This window comes from Talpa europaea, assembly GCF_964194135.1.
Source record: "Talpa europaea genome assembly, chromosome: 6".
Lineage (NCBI taxonomy): Eukaryota > Metazoa > Chordata > Mammalia > Eulipotyphla > Talpidae > Talpa > Talpa europaea.
The window spans coordinates 36,904,870-36,916,389 of NC_140072.1; the positions used below are offsets into that span (position 1 = coordinate 36,904,870).

The 11,520-nt window shown below is 36.5% G+C and overlaps 1 protein-coding gene across 1 annotated transcript; it reads right to left on the minus strand.

Moving 5' to 3' along the window:
* Positions 1-446: 446 nt before the first annotated feature.
* LOC311171570 (2-iminobutanoate/2-iminopropanoate deaminase-like) lies at positions 447-854 on the minus strand (the record flags this gene model as incomplete). Its single annotated transcript, XM_084234537.1, has 1 exon — positions 447-854. The coding sequence occupies one exon, from the start codon at positions 852-854 to the stop codon at positions 447-449; it is 408 nt and encodes a 135-aa protein (XP_084090663.1).
* Between the last annotated feature and the right edge of the window lie 10,666 nt (positions 855-11,520).

Here is an 11,520-nt window from a genome sequence, read left to right on the forward strand (position 1 = left end):
TATAAAATTTTGGTCCACTTCTCCTTTACCTCCAAAATATTCAAATTTGAATACTTTAATTTTATTCAAATATTATTATTTGCTTATTTTTGATTTTGATTACTTTTGATTTTGATTAAATTTGATTATTTGATTTTATTCAAAAATTATTATTTCTCAGGAGTGGTAGCTCATCTTTCCTACATGCTATTTTTCTTTACTTTTATTTATTGAGTAAAGACGTACTGTGTGTCTCTTTACCCACATCCAGAAACATGAATGTGCATAACTATAATCTGTAATATCAGTAATAGGATTCATCATTTATGTTCAGTTACCCTTATTATATGGTATTTCTGTAATAACCAGATATTGTAGTCAATCTTACATTTTCCAGCATCAATTGTCAAAATTAAAATGTAAAAAATTATTAAAATTTCAGACTACAGAACACTGGGCACGGTTAGTCATGCTGTTGTGAGAGGTCCTTTGACAGCTACTGCTTCGATCTCCATGCAGCTTCCTCTCGGCAAAGCAGCAACCTGGTAAGCAGCTCTAGCAAGAAAATGACTCTTGAAATACTGTTTGTAGATTTCATTGACAGTATTGAAGTCATTTGTGTCAGCCAGCAAAACAGTTGTTTTTACCACATTAGTGAAGTGACAGCTTGCAGCTTTCAGAATTTCACCAATGTTTGTAAGAGACTGTTTGGCCTCTGCTGCCACCCCTCCTGGCACAAGCTGTCCACTTGCAGGGTGGAAACCTACCTGTCCAGAAATGTACATGGTCCTGTCGACTAACACAGCTTGACTGTAGGGACCAATGGCCCCTGGGGCTTTCGTGGTGCTGATCACCTTTTTGATCAAAGACGACATGGCTAATCCTCTTCTTCTGCTTCCCCTCCGAGAGAACAATACCATACACTACCCCGGCTCGTGTCTCACCAGACTAACAAGACAGGGACTGAGTCTTTGCAGTAATATGTCCCCCAGAGTGGACTCGCGTGGCATTCTCTAAATTTTTATTTTAAAATTTCATCCCCTTTAAGACAAAAGTATTTTTGAAAAATATCGCAAAACACTTACCATCAGCGAATCTCGGACCTGAGTTCTTTCTTCCTCAACTTCCAACCAATCGAGTTTATTAACTCTAAATACCAATCTCTCCTATAGTTCTAGGCTAATTGCAATAGCTTTTGTTTTTTAAAAACCTCCCATCTTCTTTATCAGTTAAGACACAGGAACTGGATGACTGATTAGTTGAAACTGAAGAACGGTACTATTGTCAAAAGTCAACTTCAGTTTTCTGTACTTGAAAGATCTCTGATAAAGCTATGCTTCCAATTTTAATATTGTCTCCATAGAGAGCCACATTTCATCTTAACTCTATTTTACCTCTCTTGTGGGTAACTTTTTTTAGCAAAACTCCCCTATTCCATGTTGGTGGCAGATCATTCAGTGCCCTTAGAGTGTGTTGGCAGCTGTGACTTTCTGTAAGCTGCAACCCTAAGAGCATCAATACTCATTTCTGCAGCAAGTTTCATTTTCTCTGCCTCAATGTAAATGTTTTGGAAACTCTGATACATATTGGGTACTAAAGCATATGCCAGGCTCTGGACAGGAAGGGGAGATCTTGCACATGCTGCCCTGTGCACTCTTACAGGCTTACTGGTGCTCAGAGAAACTGATTAATTTCCTTTCCCAAAGTAACAGCCAATATAAGGGAAAGCCAGAATACAAAGTCTTTATAACTGGATTCTCCACATAGCACCAGAAGGCCTGTCAGATGATTATAATACAGAATTGTGGACACATGTCACAATTATTATAATTCTGGATAAACCAACATGAATCATCTATGCATTTTTTAAAATGTTGATGACTTTGATTAACCAAGATATGCCATTAGCCAAAGAACTCTCTATTATAGTAGAAAGACCATAAGCCTTAGACACACCGATTTTCTGCTCTTTTTTTAAAGATTTATTTATTTATGCATGCAAGAACTGGGGTGTAAGCCAGAGGTGCAGGGGGTAAGAGGACTCACCAGAGAGGTTGGGGAGCAGAATGGGCAGATCGACTGAAATATACTGCTGAGGGGAGCAGCGGGGTGAGGAAGGAGAGGTCTGCTACACCATGTGGGTTTCTCCCTGGCCCTCAGGGGATCAAACTCTTGCAGTGGCTGGCAATACTTGATAGCTCTGTCTTTAACCCCTGTGCCACTACAGAGGATCCAGTTTTCTAGTCTTAATAGTAGTTTGATTTTGAACAAATCCCTACCTCTCTGAATCTCTTGTACAAAGGGTATTGTCAAGATTAAACGAATAATCTATATAATGATCAGTCATATTAATGAATACTGGTGATTTTCTCCTCATCACATACTCATTCTGTCCTGCCCACTTCAAGTGTGTTTTTTTTAAAATAAAAAATAGTTCAAAATTTTCTTTCACTTTTACATCAAGTTCGCAGTCCCACCAAAGAAGCCAAACCACATAAATCAGAAATTTGAAATTTTACAGATGTATTTATTGATGTATATAAGAACTGGGGTACAGGCCAGAGATATGGGGGGTAAGAGGATCCAGAGAGACAAGAGTGGGGAACAGAACAGGCAAACTGACTGAAACACACTGCTGAGAGGAGCAGCAGGTAAGTCAGGAGAGGCCTGCTGGGCCATGTGGGTCACCCCCTGCCTGGGGATTGAACCATTGAGCAGTAGCTGCAGGTAGCCTCATAGTGCTGCATCTTAACCCCTTGTACCACCAGGGAGGACACTCAAAAATTTTTTAATAAGGGTAGGTTATCAAGAGACTATAAAGTACCCTTTATTCAAAGCAGATTTCTAAAAGTCTTTCTGTCATGGTTGAGCTATGGTCCTGCCCTAACTTTAGATCTCTTAATATCGATCCTTTATCATCACATGAGTGTTAGGGCAGACACTTGGGCCAACTCTGTGTGAAAATTGTCTCTCAAAGAGTCTCTCAGCATTAACTCTTCCATAGTTACAAAGATAGTGAATAGCATTTTCAGTGTTCTTGTTAATAGTTCAAGACATTTAGTTATGTACAGGGAAGCTAACACACTTGAAGGTCCAGCAATATTAGCAATAAAGAAGGCAAAATTTAAGGGAAAATCAAGGAAACTCAGTGGCCCTGGGCTGCCTGAGGAAGTTTCTTTTTAATAATCTCTCTATCTACAAGAGGTCTGTAAAATGTGGAAATCTGAGACTGCTGCGGAGGCTCTAACTATAGTAGGGAGAAGTGAGGCTTGCCTTAAGAGGGAGCAGGCCTGGACTTTTTGAGGCACTCTCTTTAGCCTGAAGATCTTCAACACGCAAGTATAATTTGCCCTCAGGACACATCCACTGAAAGTGACTGTGGTCTATGGAGTTCTAAACTAAATGGTTCTAGAGTCAACTGAAGGTAAATTCTTTAGGGGAAAACAAAACATCTGTGACAACTCACCATTCAATAACATGAAAGAAAAGACCAAACTCGTTAAACTTGTTCATCTGCAATGAGAACAATAGACTGGTGCTTCTGGAAGAGCAGAAATGTGCTTTGGGTGTGTATGTGTGTGCATGTGTGTTCATACATGTGTGCAAGTGCTTGTTTGTGTATTTATATGGAGAGTATGTCTTGGGTCTGCACCCAAACCAAAATGAGCTTTAATAATATCAAAATTGCACTGAATTGCCCAAATGAAAAGTTTATCTAATTTTCCTTACACTTTAGAAAACTTGAAATAATTAGTTCAGCCCCGCTACGAATTACACAGCTCTTGTTCATGGGACATGTTAGCTTCAGGTCCCCTCTGTCATGGCTTCTGTGCCCAGGAGTCCCCTCTCTGTTCTGTTCAACATCAGCCCTGACCGCAAGTCCTTCTCTGGTTCACACAAGAAATCCACTTATGGGCCTCCCTGGTGGCCTAAGGGTTAAGTCTCAGCACAATCACCTCTATGCCCTGAGTTCAATCCCTAGCCAGGGAGATATCCACATGGCAAAGCAGACCTCTCCTGTCTCTCCCACTATTCCCCTCAGCAGTGTATTGCAGTCAGTCTGCCTATTCTGTTCCCCACTCAGTCTCTGTGGATCCTCTCACCCTCTACACCCCTTACCTGTACCCCAGTTCTTGTATGTATATATAAATAAATCTTTTTTTAAAAAAGAATTAGTAGGATTAGTGTTTTAGCCCAGAAAATTCAAATCAAATCTAATACGTAATCAGAAACTTTACTTCTTCATAAGACTATACTTGTTTGTCTCCTCCACCACCCTTGGTCCCTGATTCCTCAACATATTCAATAGAAAGGAAAAAATTCAAACTTATATCATGGTCACACTATAGTAAGTTCATTCATTTATTTTATGATTACATGTAATAATCTTTATAGGTTCAGGAATTTAGTAGGCTGTTGTGGTTTCACTAAGCAGTTAGCCTTAATAATTATCTGCTACTTACCCTAATATAATCTGCATAGGACAAAGTGCAGTATTCTTTCTCTCTTGCTTTGAAAAGTTAAAATTTAAAACTAAGCCTGAAAGTCAGTGTTTTCCCCTTAGCCCCCTTACTCCTCTTCCAAAGTTCAGAAAAGATCCTTATCTAGTTGGAAATTAAGAGAGACACTTGATCTGAGAGTCAAGGAATAGGAGTAATATGGAAGCCATAAATTCAACGGGATGAAAAAATAATTTTGATATGCAAAGAGATTTTTATATTCTCTCTCTCTCTTCTCTATCTCTCTATCTCTCTATCTCTTTCTTTCTCTGGGCTAAAACACTAATCCTCTCTCTCTCACACACACACACACTTGCCTCCTTCCTTCTTCAAAAAAAATAAAAACAATGAAACATGTTAATTCAGTGGGTTCTATGACTTATGCTTAGAATTCCTCATTGTGACAGTTCATATATCTCCTGCCAGACTTGAGTAGTTCACACAAAAGAATGAGCAATTGGGTAGCTAACAATTGTAAGTTCTCAATAAAAAGAAACTTTAGTGGGTGTGGCACTCAGCCTCCCAAAGAAAGAGCCCCAATGGCTTCTGCCTCCTATTGTTCACATCCACGTGTACTCATTATGAGGGAAGCCACGCCATAAGCTACCCCGTGGAGCACACAACATGCCAAGAGCCACACAAGTGAGTTTTGGTGTAAATATCCCATTTCTGGTGAAATCCTCAGAGGTGTCCTCTTCTGGACAACAGGTTGACCGCAACTTCACAGAAGTCCCTGAAGTAGAATCACCCAGCTAAATCACTCTCAGATCCTTGACCCTTGGAAAATGTGTGAGATAATAAATGCTTGTTATTTAAGTGACTAGGTTTTTGAGTAATTTGACAAATGACAATAATTAAGAATTGAAAATAATGTGTCTGTAACTATTTTCCTTGTATATCCATTGCAAGGAGACAGAAGCCAGAGATCCTTGCTGATATGAAATAACTTGATCACCATGGGTTTTTGCATTGTTTTTCCCTGATAAAGTGGTCAGAAAAATCAACTTCTACTCTTACATAATAAGCCTTTTGCTCTCTGTGTTGTCAGGAAGCTGCTTCTACTTTATCTCTGAGGTTTCTGTTATCAGAGGAAATTCCTATCTTACAGATTGTTCCATGGTTCTGAAAAACACTCCTTTCCTAGTTTAATCAGATAAAATATCTTCTCTTCTATATGCTTATATTATATATTCAACAGATCTTTGCCCATGTATCAGAAACAAATTTGTCTATGCCATCATGCATGCCAACTTTAAAACCTAAGATCTGCCCCATGTCAGTACTGGTCAATAATGACATCCGAGAGGCCTCATGGAGACAAGTCTCTATGGATGCCACATCTGGCTGTCAGCAGCACAGCAAGCAGGCAGAAGGAAAAGGAAAGGCTATGGTTATTGAGGTCACTGGGTGAGAACTAGGGCTTAGCTGTTGGCTGCAGGATCCTGGCCTTAGGCAAATAGTCTTCACCTGGATCAGAAACGTTTCTTCAGAGATGTGATTCCTTCCTCTTGTAGTGACTGTTGCTCCTGGAAATATCTAATGAATGCTTTGCCTCCTAACAGTCGAAGTGTAAGAGGAAAGTTTGATCTATAGGCAATGATCTCAATATTTCTCCTGTGTTGTGCTTTTACTCTTGGGTATTCAATCATATCCCTTGCTTTCCACCATGATAAAAGCTGATCAATAGGTCATGTTCCATTCTTCATCCTATTTAAATAAATGTCAGTTCTTTCCTTCATGGCATTAGTTCTTCTAAAACCAAGAATCTAGAAACTTCCATTTGAGGTAGTAAAAATTTAAACTCAGTCTTATTTGCTGAAATTCCCCTCTCCTGTAAATATTTATTCTAGATTATCTTCTGAGATCAAGTACAGATATTTTGAAATATTCCAAGAAAATTTACATAGGAAGAAAAAGGATTGTGAAAGGAAGAAAAGATATGATTTCACAGAGTTCACCCACATACATTTTCAGAAAGCTACTTTAGTCATCCACTTAAAATTGTTTTTCTTCAAGATCCTGTGCAGTTCTCCTGAAATTTAGCTTCCCTGATTGATGTTACACTAAAAAACAAAACAATTTACTTGCCAATATGCTTGTGTAATACACAGTTCATAATATCTAACAGATACTGTCCTTAGATCTAAATCAGAAGGCATCAGAATATTGTGACAGAGTCATTTTAAAATCCTGTATTTCTGATTACATAAGCAATGTTCAGTGTAGAAATTTTGAGAATTTCTAACTATGATCCCTAATATTCAGAGATAATCATCTCTGCCATAACCACATATTTCCTGTCAGCCCTGCTTCTAAGAGTATGTGTGTGACTATAATTGTGAAAATAATATATAAATATGTATAAGTATTATATAAATATATACACACACACATAATAAAAAGACATAAAAGAACACAAGGTAATGGAAAGCCATGTTATATTTCTAGAGAAGATAGTAAAAATCATAATGGAAATTTTTTGGAAATGACAAAATAATTCTAAAATTAAATAGAAAATTAAGCAAAGATGACAAAAAGTAACTTTTATTTATATATTTTTAAAGATTTATTTATTACGCATACAAGAACTGGGATGCAGGCTAGATGTGTGGGGGGGTAAGAGGATTCACCAGAGACAGAGTGGGGAACAGAACAGGCAGACTAACCGAAGTACACTGCTGAGGGGAGCAGCGAGCAAGTCAGGAGAGATCTGCTGCACCATGTGGGTTGCTCCCTGGCTGGAGATCGAGCTCATGCTGCAGTGACTGCAGAGAGCTTCATAGGTTGCATCTTAACCCCTTGCGCCACCAGGGCGGTCCCCGTACTCCTCAAAAAGTAACTTTTAAAAACTGCTTATATATATATATATATATATATATATACACACACACACACACACACACACACCAGGCTCTGATTCCATCCTCAATAATTATCATCATTATCATAGTGATAAACTTATAAGGTGGGGATTATTAGCACTTCTACTTTCCAGATAAGGAAACTGGGCCATAGAGCAGTGAATGCATTTGCTGGCTCACCCTGCAGCCTGATGGGGAACCAGAACATGAGTTCACAGCAGTGAAAGGAATGTTTGTACTATTAACGAGTACTGTTTCTCAACTTTCCGGGAAATGTGAAAAACTAGTAAAATGTTTGGGTAATAGGTGATTACCCTTTTGGACATTCTCTGCAGATAAACTGCTGTGAAAGAAATTTTTACTAAGATAATACAACAGCCATGGGAGGATACAATTTGATGGAGCAGAATAGAAAGCCTAGCAATAGCGGGCCTCCCTGGTGGCACAGGGGTTAAGCATCAGCACTATGAGGCAATCCACAGCCATTGCAGCAGGAATTCAATTCCTGGCCAAGGAGGTGATCCACATGGCACAGCAGACCTTCCTCTCTCTCCTGTTGTTCCCCCAGCATGTATTTCAGTCAATCTACCTGTTCTGCTCCCTACTCTGTCTCTGGTGAATCCTCTCACCCCCCTGCCACCTCTGGCCTGTACCCCAGTTCTTGTGTGTATAATAAATAAATCTTTGAAAATAAGTTAAAAAAAATAAAAAAAGAAAGTCTAGAAATAAATCTAAATAGTAATAAGAGTTTATCACAAGATGATAAAAAGACATATCAAATCTTGAGGAAAGAATAGATATTTAAGTAAATGGTTTTAAGACCATCTTAAATGTATTTAAATATTACAAATATTTTATAAAATTATAAAATATAGGCAGTAGAAAAATAAAATTCAATTGATGAAAAAAATGAAATTCCAAATGGATTAGAGTTCTAAAAGCAAAAAAAAAGATTAAGCCCTAAGAAAATAGAAAAAGATATTTATTTGGTTATGACATGGTAATTAATATGGCCTTCTAAGCACAATGTTAAAGATTGAAACCATAGTAGCAAAGGGTCAAATTAATTCATTACATCTAAATATACTATAAATACCAAGCAACTGTCGAAATATTTGAAGTACATATATACAAATGCACATTTTTTATACTTTCTATACAAAATATATTTAAAACTTGGTAACAGAAAAGATGACAATATAATTTTTTCAATAGTCAAAGGCACAAAAAGGCAATTTGAAGAGGAGGGTATAGAGCTTTTCAATAAACTAAAACTATGCATGAAAATTAATCAAGAAATGCAAATTAGAATCAATCTAAGTACCAATTTTATCAAATTTGGGAAAAGTTTTGCAAAATTACAATAGCTAATACTGTCAAAAGCATAGAGATGGAATCTATATATAAACTAGCAAAACTTTCCCAAGGATAGTTGGGAAAGCTGAGTCAAAATACTCTTTAACTTGGTACTTCTTCTGTTAATATATTTGAGGAAATCCTGAATGGTTAAAAATACATAGCTTATCCTTAATAACACTGTATAATAGTGGGGAAAAACTAAATATATGAATTTAACAATTGATGAAATAATCTATGGCACTTCTAATAATCAAATACTGTATAGCCATCAAAAATATGCAGAATATATTTATTTAAATATTAAATATGAAAATATTTAAAGAGAGTAAATGCTTGTGAAATATTTTAAGTATCTACAGAACAGGCTTTATGATTCCATTTCTAACCAAGATAATTTACCTTCCTACCTAAACAGTTAAAAACTGGGCAGAATATATGAATCAACAGGTCCCAAGACATTGACAGTAGACAGTAAATGAAAATGAACTCAGAGAGATGAGAAACAAATAAGAAGAGCCCAGAATTGACCCAGCTCTCCACCTTGATAGTTTCTAGGCTATGGCATAGAGCGGGAACAGGAGGGTGTCCTGTCCATGGGAGTGTGTGGGAGGTCAGGGTAACTAGAACTAAGAACAGAGTAACAACAAAGAAAAATACAATGTATGGAAATAAAGACTATACAAAATGAATGTTGAGTGAAGCAAATTATCGAGGAGCAATTTGAGTCTCCAAAGAGAGTAAGTAGAAAGGGGACAGAAAAAAAAAATTTTTTTGAAGAAATAATGATCCAAAATGCTGCATATTTCATGAAAATTATAAAACTCAGGTCCACGCAGCCCAGTGAAACTCAAGCATTAAAAACAAAAGAATATTACTCTAAGGCACATCATAATCATATTGCTCAAAATCTGTGATAAAGACAACCTCTTAAAATCCAACTGGGAGAAAATCAAAGTACAGAGTAACAAAGGTAAAGATCGTATTCCATTTCTCATGAGAAAAAATGCAAGCAAGAAACCAGTAGACAAAAACTTTAAAGTACTGAAAGAAAAATTCATTTTAGAATTCTTTATCTAACAAAAATTTGTTCAAGAGGAATGTGAAATTATACAGATTTTTTCTGACATTCAATAGATTAAAAAAATTGTCCACAGCAAATAAGCATAGTAAGACTTTTTTTTTTCTTTCTAAGGTGAATGGTTTAATTTTTTTTGTGAAGTTGTATTTATTGAGGTTATGTTGGTTAACATCACAGTGTGTGTCTTGGGATATAGGATCACACCTCTACAAATGTATGTTATTTCACCATACCCAGCACCACCCTCTCCCCTTTGTTTCCATGCCACCACATAACCCCTCCAGTAACCTTAGTCGTAAAGGAAATTTCTTCCAACAGAAAGAAATGATATCAGATAGAAATCTGTATCTATTTGTAGTAATGCAGAGCACCCAAAGTGTTATGTGGATAAATATAAAGATTTCTGTTTCTTACTATTTAAATCACTTAAAATTAATTTTAAAATTAAAATGTGGGCCTCCCCAGTGGCATGGCGGTTGAGCGCAAGGCTGTGAGGCTGCCCACAGCCTCTGCAGCGCCGGTTCGATCCCCGGCCACCTGCGAGGGTCCCACATGGCACGCAGACCTCTCCTGCCATGCCCACTGCTCCCCTCAGCAGTGCACTTCAGTCCTTCTACCTGTTCTGCTCCCCGCTCTGCGTCTGGTGAATTCTCTCACCCTCCCACCCTTCTGACTATACCCAGTGCTTGTATAAATTAAATAAATAAATAAATCTTTTTAAATAAATACATAAATAAAGACATCAGATCTTTAAAATATATATAAAATTAAATTAAATTAAAATGTAGGAATTATAATACATTCAGAAGTGGGAAATTATAACTACAGTGAGATTTAAAATACATGCAGAAGTAAGAAATAATAGTATAAAAGCCATTGAAGGAGAAATGAAGCATACTGTGTAAAACTATTTATTACAACTGTTTTATTATACTTAAAGGTAAACTGTGTTGTTTAAAGATATTTAAACACCAATAAAAACATAGCTAAGGTCTCTGTATTAATATGAAGTTAAGTAGATTTTAGGACAAAAAATTACCAGGAATAAAAAAGATCATTTCATAATGATAAATCAATTTATCAAAAGAATCTAAGAAACCTAGATGTTTATGCTTCTAAAAATAAAGTTTCAAAATCATGACCAAAAGAAACCTGACAAAACTACAAGGAGAAATCCTGAATTAGAGATTTTGATATCCCTATTTAGGTAACAGACAGGAACAATAGAAAGTAAGGTTATAAAAGCCCTTAAAAAGTATTGTCAGCTAAGTTAACTTAATTGACATTTGTAGATCTCTCCATCCAACAGCAGTAAAATATTCATTCTCAATTACAACGAAATATTTTCCTATGATGGACCATATTCCAGTCCCTACAATAGGTCAATACATATAAAATGATTCAAGGCATATAATGTTGTTCTCTGATAACAATGGAATTCAATCAGAAATCAAAACCAAAAAGACCCGAGAAAACCCTCAAGTATTTGGAAACTAAGTAACACCGTTCTAAGTAATCAATGGATCGATTAAGAAATCAAATAGTAAATTAGAAAGCTTTTAAACTGAATGAATACAAAGTCAAAATTCATGGAGGTAATGTAGTACATAGACTTTATAACACTGAATGTCTATATATTAGAAAAGAATAAAACTGCAAATCAGTATTCTTGGTTACAATCTTAAGAAAGTGCAAAAAGACGAGCAAAGAAAAAACAAAGCCGAAGAAAGCAGAAGAAAGGAAA